The 27956-nt window shown below is 45.2% G+C and overlaps 2 protein-coding genes across 4 annotated transcripts in view; one reads left to right on the top strand and one right to left on the bottom strand.

Annotated features, from left to right (window-relative positions):
- Positions 1-392: 392 nt before the first annotated feature.
- On the bottom strand, positions 393-11884 carry LSM7 (LSM7 homolog, U6 small nuclear RNA and mRNA degradation associated). 2 transcript variants are annotated; one of them, XM_054013292.1, is made up of 4 exons: positions 11812-11884; positions 10666-10756; positions 7575-7646; positions 393-1730 (listed from the first exon to the last, which is right to left on the bottom strand). In XM_054013292.1, exons 1-4 carry the CDS (start codon positions 11815-11817, stop codon positions 1588-1590), a joined length of 312 nt encoding a protein of 103 aa, XP_053869267.1. In that variant the 5' UTR covers positions 11818-11884; the 3' UTR covers positions 393-1587. The 2 variants fall into 2 exon arrangements, with proteins under 2 accessions (XP_053869267.1, XP_053869266.1); XM_054013291.1 differs by lacking the exon at positions 11812-11884 and adding an exon at positions 11183-11535.
- Positions 11885-11919: 35 nt separating this feature from the next.
- The window catches only part of SPPL2B (signal peptide peptidase like 2B), a 118473-nt gene continuing 102436 nt past the window's right edge, over positions 11920-27956 (top strand). For both annotated transcript variants that reach the window (XM_054013289.1, XM_054013290.1), the window contains exon 1: positions 11920-12093. In XM_054013289.1, coding sequence (XP_053869264.1) covers positions 12019-12093 — 75 coding nt within the window. In that variant the 5' untranslated portion in view covers positions 11920-12018. The remainder of the gene's footprint in view (positions 12094-27956) is intronic.

Below are 27956 nucleotides of genomic sequence, written 5' to 3'. Positions count from 1 at the left end.
CCAACAGGGAATTTCTTTTTCCTGAAGTTTCGCATGTGTATTCAGAGACTGTCAACGTTCTAGTGACAAAAAAGGGAGATTTAGAAGTCCCCACTCTTCAAAATACAGAGTCCATGCAGCTAAAAAAACAGAGTAAATTCTATTTCAGCTCCTACCTTAGCAAGACTACATAACCAAGTTCCAATTAAAGAACGAAGTTTACCTTCAGAACCATGCAAAATCACGTTCAATGGAGCTGCCCAGACCAAGTTGTGCTTTCACATATATGGGCAGCATTGTTATTATTGATGCTGCATGAACCAGAAAGAACTCTAGCTGACTTTTATATGCTATATTGAGTTTACAAGACTGGCGTTCCAGATTAAAATTGATATAAGCACAAGAGCAGCAAATTAGCCTCATAAGAGCTTTTATTTATTCACAGTTGCTCTGAAGTATTCCCATGTATCATGTATAAAGTTTAGAAATGCATAGTTACAAGTCAACAAGAAGAAATCACAAGTGGGAGTATGTGTGCAAGCTACAAGTCCAATCTGCTATATAGAAGAATTCCAAGAAGGTAAGATTTGGAACAAGAGCGAGAAATTAATAGATTCCCTTCTTAGCTCTGGTGTTTATAAAGAATGGTAACAAGTCAGTAAACACTCAAATTAGTTTCCCTATAAGGTCAGGTTGTGTGTGTGTGTGTGTGTGTGTGTGTGTGTGTGTTGATTTAAGATACGCAAATTCAGCTACGCAAATAGCGTAGCTGAATTCGACCTATCGGAGCCAACTTACCCCGCTGTGAGGACAGTGGCAAAATAGACCTCTACGGCTCCCCGTCGACAGCGCTTACTCCCACCTCCGCTGTTGGAGTAAGAGCGTCGATTCGGGGATCGATTGTCGCGTCCCAACGAGACGCGATACTTCGATCCCCAAGAGATCGATTTCTACCCGCCGATTCAGGCGGGTAGTGTAGACCTAGTCTAAGTATCAGGGTGGGCAGGCAGGTAAGAAATCACTAGTACAGAGCTTAAGATACTCTATGAAATGGTCTCTGCCTATGAATTCTGCTGCCTAGAGGAACGAAAACAGGATGGAAAAAACAGATCTGAAGAAGTTCTCTGTGTAAGCTTGTCTCTCGCTAACAGACATTGGTCCAATAAAAGATATTACCTCACCCACTTTGTCTCCCTACTATGAAAACTTGGTTTTGGGCGTATTTAATTAGTCTTTTGGATCCAATCTTCACGCATGCCTGCTGGCTACCACTATGATTTCCAATCAGTCATTTTAAACCCAGAATAAAGAAAGGGTTCCCTGTACCTTTAAGACTTCAATTTGAACACTGACTAGATCAGTAATGAAGTTTTTCTTTATTGAACAAAATTAGATCTTATTTTGCAGTTGTCATTCAGTGTTCCTGCTATCACCGTGGGAAATGGCAAAGTAAAAAGGTCAAGGTCCTTCTGCCCTTTATAAAATGAACATTTAAAAAAAAAAAAAAAAAAAAGCAATCTATTCCCCAAAATGGGAAGGTTTCTCATACACTGTTCATTATCTCCAATGATTTGCAGCCTTGAGGCTTCAGTGAGTCCCAAGAAAACGTTAGCCCTCCTGCTGCTGAATGAAAGGGTTTGGAATAGCTTCCATTCCATCCTGTGGACAAATAAGAACCACGGATGTTCCTCTGCAAACCACCAGTCCCAGCTGACGGGTATCCTCTGTTAGTTTGTATTGGTCATCTGGATCTGAAAGAAAACCATCCAGGAGGGTTTAGGATTACAATGACAGCATTAAGAAAAGAAACAGAATTCAACAATTATTTTATAGAGTAGAGATTAAATTTCCTCTATCATTCTTCACAGAATCATATGGGACTGGAAGGGACCTTGAGAGGTCATCTACTTCAGTCGCATGCACTAATAGCAGGACTAAGTATTAGTCTTATAACTTTTGATTCCTATTAGTACCTCTAAACACTCACTGTTACTCTTCTTTTCTTTCTTTATTAAACTCATTTGCATATTAACTATTCTCCTAAAATCTTTGCAATATTAGCAAGAGTGTGTCTAAGTTCTAAGGCCCAGCATGTTGGTTCTTAACCTGTGAATGGCTGGTATTCAGGAATTTTAGGTGATTGAGGGCTGGGCTGTATCTAATTCTTCTCAGGATCTGCGAGCCTGTGGGAATTCAAGTGTCCACAGAAAAGACCTCTCAAGCTAGTAAAAAAGGTCTAGGAGTAGGTTATAAAAATCTGGGTGATCAATAAGGAATATTTGTTATGGCACATTGGTTCTGTAATGGTGGAAATAATGACCACTGAAAAAGGTTTTAACTCATTCAGAACTGTCAGTTGTCATAGCTGTTAGTAATAGTGATAAGACTAGAGATTCCTTTTTACTCGGTCAGGTAAGCTGAGGACTACAAAAGAAATTCCATTAGTAAGCAGAAAAATAAGAATACATGGTAAAATTATCATGGGAAAGTATTTTTCCCCCTCCAATAATGAGTTTTTGATCTCATAACTTATAAAAAACAACAACCACCCAGGTCTTGGAAGTCAGGTTGGGGAGTGCAGACTATCAGCATCCCACCAGAGAGCGAGGAGAGAGAAACAGAGGCCAGCTCTTTCCCTTACATAAATGTGGTAATGTATCAATTCTTTCTGTATTCTGCATAGTGCTGTACTAATCTGATAATCTTTGCTTAAATAATTCCACTGAAGTCTGTTATTTGAGTATCTTGACTCGTTAGTAACTTCAAACATGCAACATACCTTAAAATGAAGTTACTGATAACTGAGGATTCAAAGCTGCACATATCCTGTGCTGTGACAATGACAATGTGTGACAGAATGCACCTACGTCCACAACCTACACACTATTGTAATAATCTTTGTACAAAGTGTGTCCTGCAAGGGATCACTTGAAAACTCAGAATTTACTTGTTGTCATGTCCTGATAAAATGCGTGCGACAACGTTGTATGTGAAGTTTTAAGACTGTATGTTATAAGACTCCATTGTATGGTGTTAACATGTTCCAAACTGAGGTTGGCCAACACATCTGTCTCAAACAAAGGAATGTGTACCCTGTTTGTTTATTGCTTAAATGCAAATTAGAGTCATCGTATAGGAAGGGTAGACAAAGAAACCTCAAATAGGTGAGGACAAGCAGAAGGGAATATCCTTTCCTATAGATTGCCTCCTGAATCTCAGCTGGAAATGTTTTCTAAGAGGGGGACTGACACTATAAAAATGAGGGACAAACACCCCAAGGTACATCATCTCTCTCTCTCTCTGCGCCCATCAATTCACTGCACCAAAAGGAACAAAGGAAGCAACCAATGAACAGGGGAAGGGGTCCTGACCTAAAAAGTTGGTCTGTAAGACTTCTGAGATCATATGGTGAGAAAAACTTTGCTTTGAATTTAATATAGTTTAAGTTGTGCAGCAGTTGTGTTTTATTCTTTATTTTTCTTGTAACCATTTTGACTTCTATTCCTTATTACTTGTACTCAACTACAAAGAGATAAATTGTGTTTAAAACTTATTCTATTGTTTTATCTAATACAGTGTGTTTACACTGAAGTGTCTGTGCATATTATTCCTATTAAAGAAATACAAACTTTATATGAATTTGTATGGTTTTAGGAGAGGGCTGGGAAATACAAGACATATATGCACGGGGAAAACAAATCTACAACTGGGAGTGTGGTGGGGTCACCCTGCAGTAGAGCCAAGGTATGGCTGGCTGCCTGACTGCAGCACACACACACACACACACACACACACCTGGGAGTAACTTGCATGCTGCAGACTATTTGTGAGCAGTCCAAACTAGAAGTTACAGCAGCAAAGGATTGTAAACAGCACCCTATGATAAAGAGATTGCACTACAGTACTTGTATTAGGTGAATTGATATATATATATATATATATATATATATATATATATATATATATATATTCGGTAAAAAATATTTTTATTTTTTATTACAAATATTAAGTGATCACGGTACACTTTGTAGTCTGTTTTAACGGAAATCAATATATTTGAAAAGGTAGAAAACATCCAAAACTATTTAAATAAATAGTATTCTATTACTGTTTAACAGCGTGATTAATTTTTTTAATCGCTTGACAGACCTAATTTTTATCAATGACTTGGAAGAAAAACAAAATCACCACCAATAAAGTTTGCACATGACACAAAAGTTGGAGGAGTGGTAAATAAAGAAGGTCACTTATTTAGAGCGATCTGGATCAAACTGGGCACAAGCAGACACTATGCATTCTACTATGACTAAATGTATGCATCTAGGAACAAAAATGTAGGCCATACATACAAGATGGGGAACTCTATCCTGGGAAGCAGTGACTCTGAAAAAGATTTGGGGGTCATAGTGGATAATCAGCTGAACATGTGCTCTCAGTTTGATGCTGTGGCCAAAACAGCTAATGCTATCCTGGGAATGTTGAATAGGAACAGAGGTTATTTTACCTCTATAAATTGGCACTGGTATGATCGTTGCTGGAATACTGTGTCCAGATCTGGTGCCCACAATTCAAGAAGGGTTTTGATAAACTGGAGAGTTCAGGGACGAGCCATGAGAATTATTAAAGGAATAAAAAACATGCCTAATATGATAGACTCAAGGAGCTCCTTCTATATAGCTTAACAAAGAAGGTTAAAGGATGACTTGATTCCAGTCTACAAGTATCTACTTGGGGAATATTTAATAAGGGACTCTTCAATCTAGCAGAGAAAGGTATAACATGATCCGATGACTGGAAGTTGAAGCTAGACAAATTCAGATTAAAAAATACACGCCTTATTTCCAAACAACTAGAGTAATTAACCCTGTGTTGTGGTGGATTCTCCCTCAATGACTATTTTTAAATCAAGATTGTATGTTTTTCTAAAAGATCTGCTCTAGGAATTATTTTGGGGAAGTTCTATGATACTATGTTATACAGGAGCTCAGACTAGATGATCACAATGATCACTTCTGGCCTTGTAATCTATGAACTTTACTTTGAAGGTCATACCATTCAGATTCCTCAGATGGTAGAAATTAAAAGCTCTTATCAAATGAGACACCTAAGAACTGGTGTCCAGATGACAAAAGAACTCCCCAATCCCTAAATCATCACTCTTGCAGAGAGATTCTACGACCAAAAACTACAGGAAGACAGACTTTTCTATATATAAATTCCTCATTCACCCAGTAAGAATTACATTTGCACATCCCTAGTATTTAGCCATAATGGCGGAGGGAGAAAAATTGTTCTCCTTAACCTCTGGGGATAGGACAAGAAACAATGGGCTTAAATTGCAGCAAGGGCGGTTTAAATTGGACATTAGGAAAAGCTTCCTGTAAGGGTAGTTAAGCACTGAAATAAATTGCCTAGGGAGGTGATGCAATCTTCATTGTTGGAGGATTTTTAAAAGCAGGTTAGACAAACACACGTGTCAGGAATGGTCTAGGTAATACTTAGTCCTGCCTTGGGTGCAGGGCTAGATGACTTCTTCAAGTCCCTTGCAGTCCAGTCATAGAATTGTAGGACTGGATCAGACATCAGTAGGGGAACATTCTCTTGTATGGATATTGCAACATCAAATACTATACTTTTTTGTAGTCACCACACTTAGCAATTATTTGTAGCATTCCACAGATTTATTTTTTTTTAAATATACTTCTGAAAAATAAAATGTTATTCTAAAACTGTGGCCAACTGGACAGATGATACTTTGTGACACAATAAACATGCATTCTTTTGACCCTGTGTACCCTCCTGAAAGTTAGATAGCATGATGCTCATGACCTGGCATTGCCAGCAAATCGAGGGACATGATCATTCCCCTCTATTTGACACTGGTGAGGCCTCATCTGGAGTACTGTGTCCAGTTTTGGACCCCACACTACAAGAAGGATGTGGAAAAATTGGAAAGTCCAGCAGAGGGCAACAAAAATGATTAGGGGGCTTGAGCACATGACTTATGAGGAGAGGCTGAGGGAACTGGGATTGTTTAGTCTGCAGAAGAGACGAATGAGGGGAGATTTGATAGCTGCTTTCAACTACCTGAAAGGGGGTTCCAAAGAGGATGGATCTATACTGTTCTCAGTGGTAGCAGATGACAGAACAAGGAGTAATGGTCTCAAGTTGCAGTGGGGGAGTTTAGGTTGGATATTAGGAAAAACTTTTTCACTAGGAGGGTGGTGAAGCACTGGAATGGGTTACCTAGGGAGGTGGTGGAATCTCTTTCCTTAGAGGTTTTTAAGGTCAGGTTTGACGAAGCTCTGGCTGGGATGATTTAGTTGGGGATTGGCCTTGCTTTGAGCAGGGGGTTGGACTAGGATGACCTCCTGAGGTCCTTTCCAACCTTGATATTCTATGCTGTATCACAGGATATGCTAAAGAACAAGGTAAAGATCATAACACAGCAAGAGTTTTGTTTTTAAACAAAAAAAGGAAGCAGGCGTCAGCTGTAGTGGATCACCTGTTTGTGCTGATGGTCATTTTACAAGAGTGCCCCAGGGTTCATAAGACAGCTAAGACCAGAATTTTCAAAGAAGACTAATGAAATCTCAGTAGGTCCTGGATGTTTAACTCCATTAGCTTCTTTGAAGATCCCAACCTGAAGTGTTAAAGGCATTTTGTGGGAGGAAGCAATATAAATTAAAAATAAATAAATAAATAAATCATTTAATTTTATTTAGTGGGAGGAAGTGATATCAAGCAATTACTACCTGTGACATTGATTCACAGCAGTTAAGATGATCTGCCCCTTAGTAGTGATTCCTGGTTAAGACTACGTTTTAGTCATGGGTATTTTTAGTAAAAGTCATGGACAGGTCACAGGCAGTAAACAAAAATTAATGGGTCGCCCTGACTAAAACTTGGGCGGAGGGCCGCTGGTGCTTTAGGGGGGACGGTCTGGGAGCACCATGGGTACTGGGGGAGGTGGCCCAGGACCCTTGCTGGTGTTGGGGAAGAAAGGGGAGGGGGGCACAGCATGTACCCCACAATCCCTGTTAGTGCTGGGGAGGGGAGGAAGGGGGGCTGCGGCGTGTGACCTGGGACCCCGGCTAGTGCTGGGGGAAGGAGGGGGTTGGTGGGACTTCCTACTGGCTCCATCCCTGCAGCTCCTAGGCAGTGGAGTCAGGGGCAGGGGCTCCACTGCTCCTGCCACAAGCGCCAGCTGCTGCAGCTCCCATTGGCCGTGAACCGCAGCCAATGGGATCTGTGGGGGGAGGGGAGTGCAGGCACAGGCAGTGCAGAGAACCCCCCGCCCCTCGGAGCTGCAGTGGGGCCCCTCACCCCAAGATACCAAGGTAAGCGCCCCCCACAATCCCCTACCCGAGCCCCCTCCCACACACCCAAACTGCTGCTGCTGGGCTCAGGCAGCCCCTGAACCAGCACCAACCACTGCAGAAGTCACGGACAGTCAGAGAATCCGTGACAAACTTGCAGCCTTATTCCTGGTTATTCAGTTTGGAGACTCGGGCGTTTTATCTATAAATGAATCCGTGACAACACAAAATCAGCTTTCATAGTTACTCTAAGCTTTCAGATGGCATGTTCCATACCTCTCATATATTCAATAGTGCCATCAAGCACAAGGTTTAGAAGAGGGTCAAATCCTTTCAAGACTCCGCTAGCTGAAGACGCCACACACACATAAAACAAAAAACAAACAAAAAAAACAGTTAGAAACTAAAATACACATAGCTTTTTTTACAAGACTGTAGCACAGGGGTAGGCAACCGAAGGCGGCATACGAGCTGATTTTCAGTGGCACTCACACTGCTTGGGTCCTAGCCACCAGTCCAGGGGGCTCTGCATTTTAATTTAATTTTAAATGAAGCTTCTTAAACATTTTAAAAACCTTATTTACTTTACATACAACAATAGTTTAGTTATTTATTATAGACTTATAGAAAGAGACCTTCTAAAAATGTTAAAATGTATTACTGGCATGCGAAACCTTAAATTAGAGTGACTAAATGAAGACTCGGCACACCACTTCTGAAAGATTGCCGACCCCTGCTGTAGCAACAGGAAGAAAAATCCCAAAGCCAAGATGTAAGAAAATAACACATTCCATCCCACTCCCAAACTGGGAAGGGGAAACAAATGAGAGCAGCCACCAAAAAGTGCTTGATCTGGGAGAGAGAGAGAGAGGGAATGGAGGATGCCCTTCTCTTCATATTAAGATGTCATTAGTAAAGACAGTGAAGCAGGATAAGTTGCTTCTAGAACTTTCAGGTTATTCAGATAATTAAAAGCAAAGAAAAAGCCATTTCAACTAGTGAAACTTTTACATTCTAGTTGTGTGGTCAGTAGATTAGCACAGTCTTTCATTCACAAAATGAACTGTCCATGTTCTTACTAGAGCAAAAAAGTAGTTTAGTAGGATAGTAATTGTTTAATTGACATCATCATAAGTCAGAGTAGATTGTGTCTGTGCTGGTAAATTTTCATATTTTGGTTATAACAAAACAAAAAAACGACAACAGTAAGTCCCCCTAAACAGCCCAATGCATCCCATCTCCTGTGCATCTTTCTAGAATGTAAGCTCTTGTGGCACAGGCATTGCCTTCATGTGTATATACTGTAAGGAGCCAAGTACCTTGTTCATACTAAAGTACATAAAGTAATGATTTTGCAAGGCTGGGCAATGAATACATTATGCAGGATCACATGAGTTGACTTCCCCGCCTTGTAAAAGCCAGTTTTACCATTTGCATTACCATAATGTCCAAGACCCCCAGTCATGCTAAGACTCCATTGTGCTAGGTGCTGTACGAAAACAGAACTAAAGATAGTCTATGCCCCAAAGAGTTTACAATATAAGGCAGCAGACAAACTGAGATAGTTGGGAGTACAAGGAAATGACAAACCATATACCAGCAAATACGCTAGGCAGCAGTTTCACTGCACTAATGGGCTAACTGTTATCAAGTTCTTTATAGGCATCACAGCAAAGGGGAGTTTTAAGGAGAGATTTGAAGCAGGATAATGAGACAGTTCTATGGGGGTTTATGGTGAGCATCTCCCACAAGTGAGGGGCAGCATGGAAGAAAGAATGAAAATGCTTGTTTGAAAATTTAACAAGTGGGTGATGGAGGCTGGCATCTTTTGGTAATGAGAGAGGGGAGTCAATATTTCGATACTGAATGAGAGGTGATAGGTAGACCATGGATAGGCTGTGAAGGCCCTTGAAAGTGAAGACAAGATGTTTGAGGTGTTAGAGAAAGGCGAGTCATAGTTGAGGGATGCAAACAGAGGGGTGATGTGGTGAAAGCAACGGGTTGGGAGAATGATGTTTGTGGCAGCATTCTGAATGGATACAGGACAAGACTGCATTTGTCAAGGCCAGAGAAAAAAGGATGCTATAGTAATTGAGACATGAGATGATGAGAGCCTGGACAAGAGTTTTAGCTGCTTGGATGCATACGGCTTATAAGGCCATATCTTAAGAGATGTTATGCAGAAAGAATCTCCAATATTTAGATGCATCAGCTAGATATAGAACAGGAGTATTTGTGGCAATAAGCTTTCGTGGGCTACAGCCCACTTCTTCGGATGCCCACGAAAGCTTATGCTCTAATAAATTTGTTAGTCTAAGTTGCCACAAATACTCCTGTTCTTTTTGCAGATACAGACTAACACGGTTGCTACTCTGACACCTAGATATAGAGTACCTAGACAGAGGTTTGAATAAAAAATGATAGGCCTGTGACATGGGCATGAGTGACAGGCAGAATGATGATGTTGCTTGCAGTGACAGAGAAAGAAGGTGGGGGGAGAAGGCTTGAGAGGATGATTAAGAGCTCTGTTAACCACGTTGAGCTTGAAAGGATGGATGGCTAGACATCCTTGGGGAGATGGCAGAGATTTTAATTTGGACAGAAGAACAGAAGTTGGGAGTAGAGAGGTAGATCTGAGAGATGAGCACAGAGACAGTAGCTGAATTTGTGTTTGTGAATGAGACTACTCAGAGATAAGGTGTATTGAGAGAAGAGAAAGGAATCAAGGAAAGAGACCTATGAAAGTCCCTCCTCCCCCAACTGGACATCTAGTGGACATGCTTAAAGAGCAATTAGAGAGGCAGGAGGAGAATGAGGAGAGGACAGTCACAGAAGCCAGGGTAGGACAAGGTTTAAAAAAAAAAAAAAAGTATGGCCAACAGTGTCAAAGATGAATGACAAGTTAAGGAGGAAAAGGATGGAGAACTGGTTCAGAGTTTTTTGCTAGGAAAAGGTCATTACAGATTTTGGTGAGAGCAGTTTCAGTTGAGTGCAAGGGGTGGAAGCCAGATTGAAGAGTCTTAGATTGAACTGGAGGAGAGGAACTTCAGACAGCAATTGTAGACAGGCATTCAACAAGCTTAGAGATGAGAGGGAGAAGGGAAACAGAGCAGTCATTGGAGTGGCAAGTGGGGACAAGGATGATATTTTTAAAATGGGAGAAACAGAGAGAGTGAGAGGTTAAGTAGAATAAGGGAGAGGGGGAGATAAGAGTGAGCACCAGGGAGATCTAAAGATGCAGTGGTGTTACTGGAGCACATGGAGGGATTATAGGAGGCAAAAAGCAGTTAGGATTATGGATGTGGGATTCATTATACCACAAATGCGTGATGATCTGCAAACCAGCATAGTTCAGTTTGAAACGTACCTTCCCTACCACCTTGGAATTTTACTCGAATTGTTTTGTCAATGTATTTTGAGAGATCCAAAATGCTCTCTTTCTTCTTCTTTTCTTTATCCTGGGGGAAAAAAAGGAAGCAGAGCTTACATAACTAAAAAGTAAACCAGAACCATCTCTTGGTTACATGTTTGGCCAGTGCTTGCCACAAAGGGGTCCTGCAATAAAAATAATTAATAATACATTATTAATACTTAGAAGAAGAATGGTGAAAGTGTGCCCTGCTTAATTGCAAGGGAGCTCTTCAGCATAAACTATCAGTGCCTTCAAATTATGGATTAGCCCACGGAAACTGAAAGTCCCCACAAACATACCTTTGTTTGGATCTAGATAGACTAGCGCATGAATTTTAGGCCATGCAAGATGCAACCTGCTTCATTAAGTAGGCCCTTTGAATTCGAGACAGGCTACCAAAAGCCTCATCCCACTCTGGAGTATAACGTACACAACAAACCAACCAACCAATCCCACCATATAATACACTTACCAAACGGAGGCAGTATTCAAGTAACATCTTTATCTCCAAATTGAGCCATAAAACTCTCACACCTCAACACACTAGCTTCAGGAATGACAGTAGTGATCGATTATAAGAGTCTCGTGGCACGTGCTAAACCTTTGGAAAGGGGACTTTCAGTGTACTGGATTCTTCTTCATCCCTTATAACTTTCCTAAGGGAAATTTACACTCTGGTTTGCTTTGCGGCGCCCCGCTGTGTTTGGCATCATCCCAGCTTGTGCCGCACCAGTCACTCGCCGTGTTGCTGCTTCCGCCACACGCGGCCCTCCCGCCAGGAACGCAACTCAGCGTTCGCCCCCGCAGCCGGGGCTTTTCAGGGCAGGCTCTCGCCGCGGGACCCCAGGCGGACTCACCTCCGCTCACACCCAGCGCGACCTAGCGAGAGAGCGCGGGGCCGAGCCCCCCGTCTGGCTTCACTCGCGTCTGGCCCGCCGCGCTCCGGCAGAGCTCCACCGCCTCCTCCCACCCGCTCAGGCTGCTCCGCGGGCCTCCCCTAGCAGGGCTCGAACGAACCCCGCCCCGCCCCGGCGCTCGGGAGAGACAAGGACAGTCCCCACCGCGGGCGGGCGGGCCAGCCCCGGCTCTCCCGCCACTCACCGCCATCTTGCGCCCACCAAGCACCTCAGCCCTCTGCTCTTTCACCCTGACACTTCCGGAGTCTGGGTCACAGCCCCGTCCTCTGATTGGCCGCTTCGCCCGCTTGCCCCCTCCCAGAGGCGGGACTTCCGGGCTGAGAGGCCGGGTTGCTGGGTAACGCGGCCGGAGCGGTGCCAGTCCCGGCTCTGCTCGCGAACAACCGGGGCTATGGCGGCTCTCGGGATGGTGGCGGCGCCGACAAGCCGGGTCCAGCCTGGGCTGCTCCTGCTCCTGGTCGCCCAGGTGAGTCCCTGCTCCGCCTGTGGGCACGGAACAGAGGCGGGGCGCGCCTGGGCCCCGAGGCAGCGCGCAGGGCTCCGTCCCTCCGTGCGGCGCGCCCGGGCGCTGTCGCTGCGGGACTCCGCCTTCCGACCGGGCTCCCCCCGGCCTGGCAGAGCCCCTCGCTCTTGGACTGTGTTCGCCCCCCAGCCCCCGCGGCCTTCGCGCGGGCTCCAGCTGCCTTGTCTGGCCCGGCGGCCCCGCACCAGGGGGCAGGCGAATGCGCGATTCGTAGCAGGGAACAGCTCGGTCCTTGGCTTGCAGCCCCTGTCCCGGAACGGGGGTCTCGCTGTGCACCCAGCGGAGGGCTCTGCCTGAGGGGAGCCAGGGTTTGCCCCTCCAAACCAAAGAGTCTTGGCCGCGACCTGCACTTCCAAGTGGGTGACGCGGGGTCACTGCCGCAGCTGGTAGCACTGGGCGCTTCCTGAACAAAAGACTTCCGAATCGACCGATATTTTCAGTGCCCAATGTCTGTTCAAGACCAGTCAAAGCTGAAATGTCCTTGATTTGTAGGAAGCCATGAAAACCATATACAGTCCTATACAGAGACAGAAAAACGTGGAGACATCTGCAAAATGGGGTTCAGGTACAAAGACCGGCTTCTTCACCAGACTGCAATAATAAAACTACAGTAAGGCTATATCTATACTACCACTTAAGTTGGTATAACTTATGTTTCTCAGGGTTCATGCCACCCCCCTTAAGCGACATAAGTTACACTGACCTAAGCGCTTGTGTGGATAGTGCTATGCTGGCAGAAGAGCTTCTCCCGACAACGGAGCTACCGCAGCTCTTTAGGGGGTGGATTAATTAAGTAAATGGGAGCACTCTCTCCCATTGGTTCAGAGCGGTTACACTAGAGAGTTTACAGCGGTGCTGCTGCATCAGTAGCCTAGATATGGGAGGGAAGAGAGACCTAGCTAAACTGGGACTTCAATAAGTCTCTTCCCCATCATGCCATATACATTTTGGGATTTCCCATTACTGTTTTCTTAAGGCTGGTCTGTGCTACAGAGATAGACGTAATGTAGCTTATGTGGACCCAGCTATGTCAGTGTCTACACTCCAGCCTTCCTCCCACTGATGTAAGTGCCCTACTACACCAACATAATAACTCCATCTCCATGAGAGGTGTAAGGCTTATGTTGGTGTAGTTGGGTGAGGTAGACACTGTGTAGACATCCCCTGTCCTGTCAGTTTCATGGCAGGAGCTGTGAAATTGACGAGAAAGCCCCTGATTCCCTGGAGAGCTGGGTGGGTGAACCCTGCTCCCGGCTGGGAGTCAGGGCCAGAAGTTGGGGGGGGGGGGGGAGCAGAGAGGGGAGGGGCAGCCCCTTGGGAGCCTGTGGGGCAGCTAGACTTCTGGCAGGGAACTGTCAATGGAGCTGAGAACCAGGCTCTCAGCTCCCATGCTCAGGGGTGAAAGTAACTTAAAGGACTTACCGGTATGTCGGAGTCCTGAGCGAGGGCAGGGCCTCAACCAGAAGAGGCGGGGCCTTTCAATATGTAAACATGCTGTGGCTGGGAGTCCCAGGGCCTTTCAATATTGAAAGGCCCTGCCTCTTCTGGTTGAGGTGGCTGGGAGCCCCAGGGCTCAGGGGCGATTTAAAGGGCCCGGGGCTTTGGCCGCTGTGGAGCTCCGGGCCCTTTAAATCATGACAGTAGCTCTGCCACCACTACCCCGGTGCGGCAGGGCTCCCGCAGTGATTTAAAGGGCCCGGGGCTCCCTGCAGTGGCAGGAGCACCGGGCCCTTTAAATCCCCGCCAGAGCCCAGCTGCCAGGGTCCCAGGGCTCCGGCAGCGATTTAAAGGGCCTGGATCTCCGGCCTTCGTGGGGAGCCCTGGGCCCTCTAAATCACTGCCGGAGAAGCCAGTCTAGTCCAGCACAGCGTACCAGACCATACCGGCTTACTTTCACCTCTGCTCATGCTGCCCCTCTTAGGTTGGTGGAGGCGCTCCTGGTTAGAATGTGCACCACTGTCCCAAGAAGGATAGTGTGGACATTCGACTGTGGTGACTGTCAGTCAACCTAATATACCTCAGCTTAGGTTTCTAGTGTTGACAAACCATAAGTTTATGGAGGGGATGATATAATGGGATAGCCTAATTTTGGCAATTAATTGATCTTTGACTATTAGCGGTAAATATGCCCAATGGCCTGTGATGGGATGTTAGATTGGGTAGGATCTGAGTTACTACAGAGCATTCTTTCCTGGGTGTCTGGCTGGTGAGTCTTGCCTACATGTTCAGGGTTTAGCTGATTGCCATATTTGGGGTCGGGAAGGAATTTTCCTCCAGGGCAGATTGGCAGAGGCCCTGGGGGTTTTTCGCTTTCCTCTGCAGCATGGGGCATGGGTCACGTGCTGGAGGATTCTCTGCACCTTGAAGTCTTTAAACCATGATTTGAGGACTTCAGTAGCTCAGACATAGGTTAGGGGTTTGTTACAGGAGTGGGTGGGTGAGATTCTGTGGCCTGCGTTGTGCAGGCGGTCAGACTAGATGATTATAATGGTCCCTCTGACCTTAAAGTCTATGATTCTATGTTTTTCAATAGTTCCTGAAAACATAGTCTTCCCTTCCCACTCATGGGAGTCCTGCCTGTGTACTCTGGGGAGAAGGAGGTGTGGATCAGAATACTTAATCCTGCACAAGTACATCAGTGGACATTTTTTCTTGATGTTGTGTTCTGAAATTCTCAGTCTTTGTTAAATTTTCTAACAAGCACCTTCTTGCTTTCTTCCATGCTATCCCTCACATTTGAGAGGAGCTCCGAATAAACATCAGCACAACACACTCATTATTCTCCTACAAAACCCCGTTAAAATTTCTCCTTTGCTGTGATGCCTACAAAAAAACAAACAAACCCCAAACAAACTTGACAGTTGCTGACGTGCTGAGACCACTGCTTATGATACTGACCATTATTGTCTCTGTTTCCTTGTACTCACCCACCTGTCTGCAACCATTTGTTGTATATTTTCTTATACTTAGCCCATGCCCCAAAGAGCTTACAATCTATCTTTTTAGTTCTGAGTTTGTATGATGCCTAAATACAATGGGGTCATAATCCGTGTTCTCTCTCATTTTTTCCATCCATGTCTGGAATGAATTTTGTTATGGGCACCAATATCGATTTAATGTGCAACTGTGCACCACCAGTAGAAACAAAAAACCTAGATATAATATATATTTTTAAAAAGTTACCATAGGGATAATTACTCCAGCCATGACAGGTTAGGCACTTTAGAACTCAAAGAATTAAATTTAAGCGTAAGAGAGAAATAAAATTATGAAATGCATTGATCAGTCAAAAACCTAAAATAACAGCACTTTGAAAGAATAAAATTACAGAGAATATATGTGCATTGCAGGAAGTACCAAGCAATAACAACAACACAAGTATGTGTTGGGAGGTGAGTTTGAAAGAGACTGTGTGTGGTTGTATATGTGTGTAAGAGAGAGAGAGAGACACAGACACAGAATGTGTGTGTGCTGGCTGCTGGGGAAGTCTATGAGAGACCCTGTGCTGTCTCTTTAAGACACTCACACCAGAAGGCTCAGACAGCAGCAGCTGAGCTCTCTGCTCCTGAGCCCTGTGTCCCCCCCCTTGCTCTGCAGAGATGGGGTACATGGATGGGGGGCACCCTGACATCAGCGCCCCCTCATGCGCGCACACACACACGCTCTGCACAGCAAGCAGGAGGGTCCCGGGAGCAGCTGGCAATGGGCTCCAAGGCAGAGGGCAGGAGCAACGCGCACCTGAATACACAAGCTGCCGTGTGTGGCTCTGCAAATCAAGTGCGCAGCACTCCTGGGTGGCCGTGTGACCACGCAGCTCTGAGGAAACACAGTTCATAGTCCATAACTTGGGCTTCCTAGGTGCTATGAAAATATTAATGAATAACCCTAGTAATTCATTACATCAGGGGGACTGCTAAGGGTACAAAACAACTGGTTTCGGTCCTGCTGATTGTTATCATGAAGCAAGTTTTGTGCAGCTATTGTCTCTTGAGTAACATCTGGACATAATGAGGAAAATCACTCTCTTTGCCTTCTTATTATGACCTAAATTCTCCTGGGATCTTGTTATGGATGTTCAGAGAATAGTATCAAGTAAAACAGATCCTGCCTTAGTCACAGTTCAGGGCAACTGCACCTTTATTTCCCCTCAGGGGTCCAGCAAGGGCACCCATTCTCATGCTTTCAGCTCCCCAGCTGTTGCCTTTCTTGGTGGAGATCCTTGTTTCTTTCTCTTCCAACTGGAGTATGTCCAGGCTGCCCAGTTTCTTACCTTCACTGTGTATTTTCTAGCACAGACAGGTTGCCTAAAGACACTGTTTGCTTTCTTTTTAGAGATGGTTAACAAGTCACTTCCTATGCAAGCCTACTTTAGTCCTAAGGTGAAAAGCATTACAGAGAGAACATTAAAAACAATAGCAGAACCCACATGCATGCTATTAAACTTATGAGAATTACCCCCAACCCTAACAGGGATTCTGGCAGGAACAGTCCTTCAAACTCTCACCCAAAGGAATTCCGAAAATCTCGGGGAGGAGGGAGAGAGGAGTTGGGGAATTCAAAGGCTTGATACTGGAGGCAGTACATGCAGTGTGACAATAACACATACAGTTTTAATACAAAGATATTAACCCTAATTCAATAAGTCAGGATTCCCCTGAGCTAATGGCTCTTTCAGTTAGGGCAAGTCAGTTTCATAGCCAGTAGTACGCAAGGGAGTAATGTGCTCAGCATCACATCCAACCAGTTTTGACTGGGCCCCATTTTGGAGCTGGCCATTCAGTGTGAGATCAAGTGAGACTTGAGCTCACAACCTTGACAATTGTTGTCAAGGGTCTTAACTGCTCAGCTACTATATCTCAAAGCTAATACCTAACTGGGGACTTGAACTGTAGCCCCTCAGATTAAAAGTCTGATGCTATACCAACTGAGCTATCCAGACTCATTATTTCAATAAAGTTTTTCTGAATTCCATAAGGTTTGTTTAGGAAATTACATGATATTGTCAGTATGTCTGTCACAGGATCTTGTTATGGGCGTTCAGAGAATAGTATGAAGTAAAACAGATCCTGGCTTTAATTTAGATATGTCCGAAGATCAAGACCTGGTATTCTGAGCAGCAAGCCATTGAGGAGAGAAGCTGGTGATAAAAGTAAAAGGATGTTTTTTTTTCTAACTGCCAGCCTTGCAGATTCTCCCAGGGGTCCTGGAGTCAAGTCCAATTTTTACCTTCTTAAGTATCACCAGTAATAAATTCTGCAGGGTAAATTATATTGTCATTAACTCAATGCCTTCAGCAGGTAAACAACAGATATGTGATGTCAACAGATTTGACTCTGAATGGATTTACTGAGTAAGATAATGCGGTTTTTACAATAGCCACTTTTCAGAAAGACCTGAACTTCAAGATTTTCTGTGGTTGTGTCAACCTGACCTGGGCTGTACTTTCAGTGTTGGTAATGCAAAGTTCTTCTTCATGCATTTTTTTTCCCCATAACTTCCTCTATCAATCTGTCCTTCCTAGGTATTTACAGCCAGCACGTCTCTGCGGCCTGCCGCTTCCCACAGCTCCCATTGGCCAGGAACAGTGAACTGCGGCCACTGGGAGTTGCAGGGGGGCCATGCCTGCGGACGGTCAACGTAAACAAAATGTCTCGTGGCCCGTCAGTGGATTACCCTGATGGGCCGTGTGCCGAAGGGTTGCCGACCTCTGTCTTAATGCATCCTTAACTGAAGTTTCCACAGACCATGCACAACAGCAGAGGACCAAATCCTGGAAATAGTCTAAAAATGGATGTGCAGCTTACCTTCGTCACACGTGTGGGTGCGTGCACGCTTCTTGCAACTCTTTCTTACGGTCCCTTTTGTTATCTCAAAGAATACTAATTCTAGATGGCATGTGTATATTTTCTTCCTTCTTTTAAATAGCGTGATAGGTCTCACTAAGCTCTCAATCTGCAATTTGTGTGGTTTGATCAATGTCAGCTACAAATCAAGTACTATTGATTCACTGAAAGCATCAGAAATGTTATATGAAAATAGACTAAAAGAAGCAGCAAAAAGGAACAAAAAATGGAGCTTGAGTCCATGAGTTATGATAGGCCTTGGAGCACTTTTCAGTGTAGGGGGATATGGCTTCAGTTAGTACAGACCTTTGTGGAAATGGCCCTAAAACTCTTTCTTACCTCATTGGAATAATGGAGGTGGCCCTTTCTGTTGGTGTACTCTCTGGCAAGATGGGCTGGTGCCAAAACAGGGATATGTGTGCTGTTTGTCACTCCATTGCATTTTGGAAACCCGATTGCTTCAAAACCATCTGTGGTCCTACACATTACCAAGAGTCACAGCCATGGTGCATTTCCCAATCCAAATTGATTTCCCACGGACCAGTAGCAGGCTGGTGTTGCCACTCGCTTCTCCACTGTCAGTGCAGCTCTCATTCTGGTGTCTCTGCGCTGGAGGGCTGGGACAAGCTCAGCATACAGATCCAGGTACATGGCTGTGCACATCTGAAAGTTCTGCAGCTGCTGCTCATCATCCCTAATCTGCATTACCCAGTGATGCAGTCAGTCAGTACTTGTTTCTCGGGCCCGGGCTCCACCATCTGCAGCTGCTCCATGAATGCCACCAACAACCTTGAATTGGTTTTTTCTATGTCCAACAGCAAACTGTCCTCCAAGGAATAATCATTTTCCCTACTCGTTCAGTTTCTCTTGCAGCTCTGTAGATAATGTTTTCACCCCTTAGCTCACAGAGAGCCGAGAAGCGATTACTACAGGATTGTGCTCCCTGAGCTTGCAATGCTCATGACAAAGCCCTGGCTGGGATGATTTAGTTGGGATTGATCCTGCTTTGAGCAGGGAGTTGAACCAGATGACTTCCTGAAGTCTCTTCCAACCCTAATCTTAATATGATTCTATGACAATAGTGAAGAGCTATGCAGGCTCCATGCTTTTGTCAGAGATGGCAGACAGTGAGGAGGGCCACACAAGTTTGTGGGATTTTAGGAAAAAAAGGTGTGAAAATGATGGGATAAAGATAACATTATGGGATGGAGGCAGTTGCAAACTGGGAAGTTGACCCCATGCTCCCAGTCACCCCTACATGACTCATTTTGGCCCTATCATGCATTGCCAGAACTTTGCAAAAGGCAGGGCACTAGATGGTGGCAAGTTGCATAGTGGGATACCGGCCCAAGGTGCATTGCGCTCTGCATTGATACAAGCACTCCTGGTGAATATGTACACTGCCAACACAAGGAGCCATGTATGCATTTGCAGAAGCATTGTACTAACTGCTGTATGCTAATGTAATTTTGAGTCAATATAACTTTGATCTCAGGCTTTGTGAATCTCCATCATTTTCCAGGCACAGCAATGCTCAGTGTCACCACACCTAAGTTCCTTTGTGAAGCTCCCACTCTCTAAAGGGGTTTTGTGAGGATAGATGCATTAAAGATTGTGAGGCATTAAGGGTATGTCTACACTACGAAATTAGGTCCATTTTATAGAAGTCGATTTTTAGAAACCGATTTTATACAGTTGATTGCGTATGTCCACACTAAGCGCATTAAGTCGGCGGAGTGCATCCTCACTACTGTGGTTAGCATCGACTTACAGAGCGGTGCGCTGTGGGTAGCTATCCCACAGTTCCCGCAGTCTCCGCTGCCCATTGAAATTCTGGGTTAAGTTCCCAATGCTTGATGGGACAAAAACATTGTCGTGGGTGGCTTTGGATACATGTTGTCAGGTCCCCCTTCCTCCTTCCCTCCCTCCGTGAAAGCAACGGCAGACAATTGTTTCACGCCTTTTTTTCCTGGGTTACCCATGCAGATGCCATACCACAGCAAGTGTGGAGCCCGCTCAGCTCACTGTCACCATATGTCTCCTGGGTGCTGCTGGCAGACGCGGTACTGCATTGCTACACAGCAGCAGTTCCTTGCCTTTGTGGCAGACGGTGCAATAGGACTGGTGGCCATCATACATCTCCTGGGTGCTCCTGGCAGACCTCGGTGAGGTCGATCAGGGGCGCCTGGACAGACATGGCTATCCTCCTCTTAAAGCACTGAATGGGAGCCAGAGACTCCAGGTCATTCTCTTCTTTAAGTTTCATCTCATGGAGATTCAGTCCTGCCTGGAATATCATGCAAGCTGGAGGCTTCTGCCTCAGGCTGCTCTCCCAGCCAGCAGCACCGCGCGGTCACACCTACCCCAGCCTACCACTTGCTCCCATGGCTCATGAAGCCTGGACAGTAGTAAGGAGCAGTTCAACTATAGGCTGAGCAAATGCAGAATGGTGGTAGAATGTGCCTTTGGATGTTTAAAAGCTCGCAGGCAGTGTTTGCTGACTAGGTCAGACCTCAGTGCAGCCAACATTCCCATTGTTATTGCCGCTTGCTGTGTGCTCCATAATATCTGTGAGAGTAAGGGGGAGACGTTTATGGTGGGGTGGGAGGTTGAGACAAATCGTCTGGTGTCTGATTTTGAGCAGCCAGACACCAGGGTGATTAGAAGAGCACAGCAAGGCACGCTGCGCATCAGAGAGGCTTTGAAAACCAGTTTCGTGACTGGCCAAGCTTCGGTGTGACACTCGTGTGTGTTTCTCCTTGATGCAAACTCGCCCCCTTTGTTGATTTTAATTCCCTGTAAGCCAACCACCCTCCCCTCTTCAGAATAAAGTAACTATTGTTTTGAAACCATGCATTCTTTCTTTATTAATTTTAAAAAAAAATGAGATAACGGACAAGGTAGCCTGGGTGGGGTGGGGGAGGAGGGAAGGACAAGGACACATTGCTTATTGTAGCCACACTAAAAATCAAACTGTTTGAATGACAGCCTTCTGTTGCTTGGGCCATCGACTGGAATGGAGTGGCTGGGTGCCTGGAGGCTCTCCCCTCCTGCCCCCCGTGTTCTTGGGCGTCTGGCTGAGGAGGCTATGGAACATGGGGAGGAGGGTAGGCGGCTATACAGTGGATGCAGTGGGGTCTGTGCTCTTGTTGGCTTTCCTGCAGCTCCAACAGACGCTTCATCGTGTCCTGCTTCTGCTCTTCGCGCTCACTTAATTCTTTCCTGGCCTCTGCCACTGTATGCCTCCATGCATTAAGCTGTGCCCTGTCAGTGCAGGAGGACTGCATGAGCTAGGAAAACATGTCCTCACGAGTGTGTTTCTTTTCACCTTCTAATCTGCGATAACCTCAGGGAAGGCGATGATTGGGGGAGCGTAGAAACATTCTATGCTCTACGATTCTGGGGGGACTGCATGGTCACCTGTGCTGCTGAGTTCGCCATGCTGACCAAACAGGAAATGAAATTCAAAAGTTCCCGAGGCTTTTCCTGTGTACCTGGCTAGTGTATCAGAGTTCAAAGCGCTGTCCAGAGCGGTCACAATGGAGCACTCTGGGATAGCTCCCGGAGGCCAATACAGTCGATTTGCATCCGCACTACCCCAAATTTGACCCAGCAAGGTCGATTTTAGTGCTACTCCCCTCACCAGGGAGGAGTACAGAAGTCGATTTTTAAGAGCCCTTTAAGTCAACAGAATGGGGTTGGTTGTGTGGATGCATTTTCATATACTACAGAGGGGGAAGGGAGAGGGACTCTGACCCCTCCTCTCCGAGGGGTAGGTCTCTTCCCCACTTATTCCAGCTCACACAGAGGCAAGAAGGTGTGGAGCAGAGTTGCCTGTGATCTTGGCACATATTGTGAGGGACCGGAGGTCTGGAACCCTGGTCCATAGGGCTCTTAGGTATTAGTAAGTTCCAGCCTGCCACCAATTGCTAGAACCAGAAGCTCAATTCCAACAGAGGACTCCAGTGATGGGATCTGATTGGCAGAACTCTGGGGCTCCTGATTGGTTCCCTGCTTCTATTTAAATGAAGCACAGGACTAGGAAGTTGTCCATGTGAGTTGGTTTCCCCTGCTTAGGACTGCTTCCCTTGTGCTACCTGCTTCTACAGCCTGACTCTTATTAACTGGTAATCTCAGCATGCCTGCCTCCTGACCTCTATCTCGGTCTGCCTTCTGGCATATCTCAGACTCTGACCTCCTGGTATCTGACCTGACCTGACTTCCAACTCCTGTTCCGACCACTAGGTAAGTTGCCCACTTCCCAGTCGTGACAGTTTGCATGGACCACTTACACCAGAGAAATGAGCCTGGTGGTGCCAGCAGAATTAATCTGGCTAACCGTTTGGGAGCACTGGACACATTCGAATGGGCTGACTGCCTTCAGGTGGACACCCAAGCCCTGCAGACATGGGTTGTCCAAGTGACCTCAGAAAACCAGCAGGAGCAAGTCAGACAGTTGCATGCTGAAAATGCCACACTCCAGACATGGCTCCTAGAGCCCTGTTCCCCAGTCCCATCTTCTGGAACGGCTTGATGGTAATTGCCCAGTGCCGCTTCCTATTCATGATGTAGCCTCAGGGCTATGCTACTATTGTGCAAAGGTGAGCCTGGTTATCAGACAGCTATCGGGGGAAGCTTGAGACTGGGCCTCCCCCTTCTTGGAGTGGCAACAGCCTGATAGTTTCAAACTGGGAGGTCTTCCTCCAAGCTATGTCAATGCTATCCAATGTTCCGCACCGAGCCCAAATGGTGGAGGCTCACATCAAAGACGATGCTTGTTTCTGCTGTATATGATGGTATAAGATGACCAAAATCAAACTCTGCATTCAAAGTGAGGGTATAATCTTGATTTTCATATAATGGTGGTATAATATTTTCAATACTGTTTTCTGTCCCTTATATCCCGAAGAGAAACTTTATCTGCAGTTATTTCTGATGAATGACTTCCATTAATTCAAGTACTGTCTTGTTGGATCTACTTGAAGGAGAGTCTGTGAGCTGGAAGATTTTTGCAGTTGAGCCTATAGCATTCTTCGTGTGCTGCCAGGTTCAGCTGAGAGCTTAGTCTGGGAGAAGGTGGAGCTTTTTTCAGTTTATTTTGCCTTTCAATTATTTCCCATAGTGCTCGTAGTGGTGCAATCTTGTATCAAGAAGGAAGATTATACCCTGACAGCCATCCTCATGTTTCAGATAGGGTATCATTTTCACTTGAACGTGTCTAATGTATCAGAAGAGGCGGCTGTTCATATTCTGTGCAATAAAACTATATGGGAAAACTTAAGTTTACATGAGGAAATTCAACGTACATGCCAGGAAATTCAATGTACAGAACAGCTCTATTTTGTATACTGAGGTATGGTTAATTTCAACAGGTGTGGACTTGAGACAGCCTTTGCAGGTAGTGTGTGCTTTTCTCAAGCCTTTTACTAAGGAAAGGGAAACTATAGATGGAGTTGTATTTAGTCAGGGTGAAAGGAAAGGGGCATTGTACTGTAGAACCTCAGAGTTACGAACACCTTGGAGGTTGTTCGTAACTCTGAAGTGTTCGCAACTCTGAACAAAATGTTATGTCTATTTTGTCAAAAGTTTTGCAACTGAACATTGACTTAATACAGCTTTGAAACTTTACTATGCAAAAGAAAAATGCTGCTTTCCTTTTATTTTTTTAGTAGTTTGTTTAACCCAGTACTGTGTTTCCTTTTTTGTCTCTGCTGCTGCCTGATTGTGTACTTCTGGTTCCAAATGAGGTGTGTGGTTGACTGGGCAGTTTGTAACTCTGGTGTTCGTACCTCTGAGGTTCTACTGTACTGTGACAGAGTTTAGAGAGCTTGGCACAGGCAAAAAATCTTTTTGACTATGTCTTTGATGTAGGGAGAGAGGGTGAGAAAGCAGGACAGAATGATAGGAAAAGGAAGGGCGTAAAAAGAGGAATTAGGGTTATAATGAATAAGAGGATGTTAGAAATGTCTTAGGGGTGGGGAGAAGGGGAAAGTATCATTGGAGGGGAGTTTTTGGAGGCAGGGTTATCTTTACTTCCTTCTTTCAATCCATGTCTAATTCGTAAAGTTTTCTAATGTTAATATTCCCCACTGCAGGTGTCACTTGGATCCTTTTACACTTCTGCATTGCTTTGTACTGTGGTAATTTGTGTCATATAGCCCAAAATTGGTTAGGCCCTGGCTGATCTCTGAGATGCCTCTCTGTGCCTGATTGTGACCGTTGCATTCTGTTGGAATGCTTGTCTACCCTGGGCTTTACCTCCTGAAAGCAGGCAGCGAAGGACAGCACAGGTATGTGTTGGGAGGTAGGGGTCTCTGCACAGGGATCTCTTTCCTCTTGCCATCTGTTAGAGCTTGAGTTTGATTATTTTTAAGGATGCCCTGAAAGAAGAGTGTGTTCTCACTGTATGGCTTTCTTAATTTAGGCCTTCAGCCAGAAGGTAATTATCTCACGTGGAGGTGATAGAAGTTGGAATGAGTTTAATCTGTACCAGTTGTTGAAGAGTTGTTTGCTTTAATGTTTATACTATGTACCCAAATATTATAATGGATGCAATACATACAAACGTTACCTTTTTGAATCTCTCTGGTTTCAGCTACTTTATTTTGTCATACTCAAGTTTATTGACCCTGAGAATCGTAGGGAATTCCTTCCCACTCTCTCCATCCACCACCCCAGTTGGTCTAGCGTAAGTGCTAGCAATGGTAGAAGTGTAGTGTAAAAAGCAGGTGTTTTCAGTATTGTTGTTTAAACCTGCTCCAAATAGGGTTGGACAACTCAGTGGTAAAAGAACTCTCCCACCATTCCTGGTGGAGCTGCAGCAGTACTAGAAGAATGGTGGGAGAATTGTGTAAAAGTCTTAGTATAGACAGCCTCAAAGACTTAAGTGGCTTAAGCACTTAAGCAGAGAAATTAAAGCTTGTTTTGTTTGTATATTGTGCCCCTTTGTAATATTTGGGTGCCACAGCAGCTACATTATTAAACCACTCTTTACAGATCTGAAAGTAAGCATTTCCTCCAGCCCGCTCCACACATTCACATAGACTCCTAGACTTTAAGGTCAGAAGGGACCATTATGATGGTCTAGTCCGACCTCCTGCACAACACAGGCCACAGAATCTCTCCCACCCACTCCTGTAACAAACCCCTAGCCTATGTCTGAGCTATTGAAGTCCTCAAATCATGGTTTAAAGACTTCAAGGTGCAGAGAATCATCCAGCAAGTGACCCATGCCCCACGCTGCAGAGGAAGGCGAAACCCCCCCCAGGGCCTCTGCCAATCTGCCCTGGAGGAAAATTCCTTCCCGACCCCAGATATGGCGATCAGCTAAACACTGAGCATGTGGGCAGGACTCACCAGCCACACCCAGGAAAGAATTCTCTGTAGTAGCTCAGATCCCACCCCATCTAACATCCCATCACAGGCCATTGGACATATTTACTGCTAATAATCAAAGATCAATTAATTGCCAAAATTAGGCTATCCCATCATATCATCCCCTCCATAAACTTATCAAGCTTAGTCTTGAAGCCAGATATGTCTTTTGCCTCCACTACTCCCCTTGGAATCAGAACTTCTCTCCTCTGATGATTAGAAACCTTCGTCTAATTTCAAGTCTAAACTTCCTGATGACCAGTTTATATCCATTTGTTCCTGTGTCCCCATTGGTACTGAGTTTAAATAATTCCTCTTCTTCCCTGGTATTTATCCCTCTGATGTATTTATAGAGAGCAATCATATCTCTATACTTGGATCCCCTGGGAGAATAACATGAGGGGGAAAGGAGACCAGGAGAGCTGCCTGTATTTTAAAGAACCCTTATTGAGGTTTCAGGAACAAACCATCCCAATGTATAGAAAGAATAGTAAATATAGCAGGTAACCAGCTTGGCTTAAAAGTGAAATATCCTTGCTGATCTTAAATGCAAAAAAGAAGCTTACAAGAAGTGGAAGATTGGACAAATGACCAGGGAGGAGTATAAATATATCACTCAGACATACAGGAGTGAAATCAGGAAGGCCAAATCACACTTGGAGTTGCAGTTAGCAAGAGATGTTAATAGTAACAAGAAGAGTTTCTTCAGGTATGTTAGCAACAAGAAGACAGTCAAGGAAAGTGTGGGCCCCTTACTGAATGAGAGAGGCAACCTAGTGACAGCGGATGTGGAAAAAAGCTCATGTACTCAATGCTTCTTTTGCCTCTGTCTTCACGAACAAGGTCAGTTCCCAGACTACTGCACTGGGCAGCACAGCATGGGGAAGAGGTGACCAGGCCTCTGTGGAGAAAGAAGTGGCTCAGGACTATTTAGAAAAGCTGGACGAGCACAAGTCCATGGGGCCAGATGCACTGCATCCAAGGGTACTAAAGGAGTTGGTGGATGTGATTGCAGAGCCATTAGCCATTATCTTTGAAAACTCATGGCGATCGGGGGAGGTCCTGGATGACTGGAAAAAAGTCCATGTAATGCCCATCTTTAAAAAAGGGAAGAAGGAGGATCAGGGGAACTTCAGGCCAGTCAGCCTCACCTTAGTCCCTGGAAAAATTATGGAGCAGGTCCTCAAGGAATCAATTCTGAAGCACTTAGAGGAGAGGAAAGTGATCAGGAACAGTCAGCATGGATTCACCAAGGGCAAGTCATGCCTGACTAACCTAATTGCCTTCTGTGATGAGATAATTGGCTCTGTGGATGAGGGGAAAGCAGTGGACGTGTCATTCCTTGACTTTAGCAAAGCTAAAGTATTCTTGCCAGCAAGTTAAAGAAGTATGGGCTGGATCAATGGACTATAAAGTGGATAGAAAGCTGGCTAGATCGTCGGGCTCAACGGGTAGTGATCAATGGCTCCATGTCTAGTTGGCAGCCGATATCAAGCGGAATGCCCCAAGGGTCGGTCCTGGGGCCGGTTTTGTTCAATATCTTAATTAATGATCTGGAGGATGGCGTGGACTGCACTCTCAGCAAGTTTGCAGATGACAGTAAACTAGGAGGAGTGATAGATACGCTCGAGGGTAGGGATAGGATACAGAGGGACCTAGACAAATTAGAGGATTGGGCCAAAAGAAATCCGATAAGGTTCAGCAAGGACAAATGCAGAGTCCTGCACTTAGGAAGGAAGAATTCCATGCACGGCTACAGACTAGGGACCGAATGGCTAGGAAACAGTTCTGCAGAAAAGGACCTAGGGGTTACAGTGGACGAGAAGCTGGATATGAGTCAACAGTATGCCCTTGTTGCCAAGAAGGCTAACAGGATTTTGGGCTGTATAAGTAGGGGCATTGCCAGCAGATCGAGGGATGCGATTATTCCTCTCTTTTCAATATTGGTGAGGCCTCACCTGGAGTACTGTGTCCAGTTTTGGGCTCCACACTACAAGAAGGATGTGGAAAAATTGCAAAGAGTCCAGCGGAGGTCAACAAAACTGATTAGCGGCCTGGAGCACATGACTTATGAGGAGAGGCTGAGGGAACTGGGATTGTTTAGTCTGCAGAAGAGAAGAATGAGGGGGAATTTGATGGCTGCTTTCAACTACCTGAAAGGGGGTTCCAAAGAGGATGGATCTAGACTGTTCTCAGTGGTAGCAGATGACAGAACAAGGAGTAATGGTCTCAAGTTGCAGTGGGCGAGGTTTAGGTTGGATATTAGGAAAAACATTTTCACTAGGAGGGTGGTGAAACACTGGAATGGGTTACCCAGGGAGGTGGTGGAATCTCCTTCCTTAGAGGTTTTTAAGGTCAGGCTTGCCAAAGCCCTGGCTGGGATGATTTAGTTGGGGATTGGTCCTGCTTTGAGCAGGGGGTTGGACTAGATGACCTCCTGAGGTCCCTTCCAATCCTGATATTCTATATCTCACCTCCGCCTTCATTTGGTCAGGCTAAACAAGCCGAGCTCTTTGAGTCTCCTTTCATAAGACAGGTTTTCCATTCCTCAGATCATCCTAGTAGCCTTTTTCTGTACCTATTCCAGTT

The sequence above is a fragment of the Malaclemys terrapin genome, chromosome 24, assembly GCF_027887155.1.
Source record: "Malaclemys terrapin pileata isolate rMalTer1 chromosome 24, rMalTer1.hap1, whole genome shotgun sequence".
Taxonomy (NCBI): Eukaryota; Metazoa; Chordata; order Testudines; family Emydidae; genus Malaclemys; species Malaclemys terrapin.
This window is presented reverse-complemented; position numbering and strand designations above follow the sequence as displayed.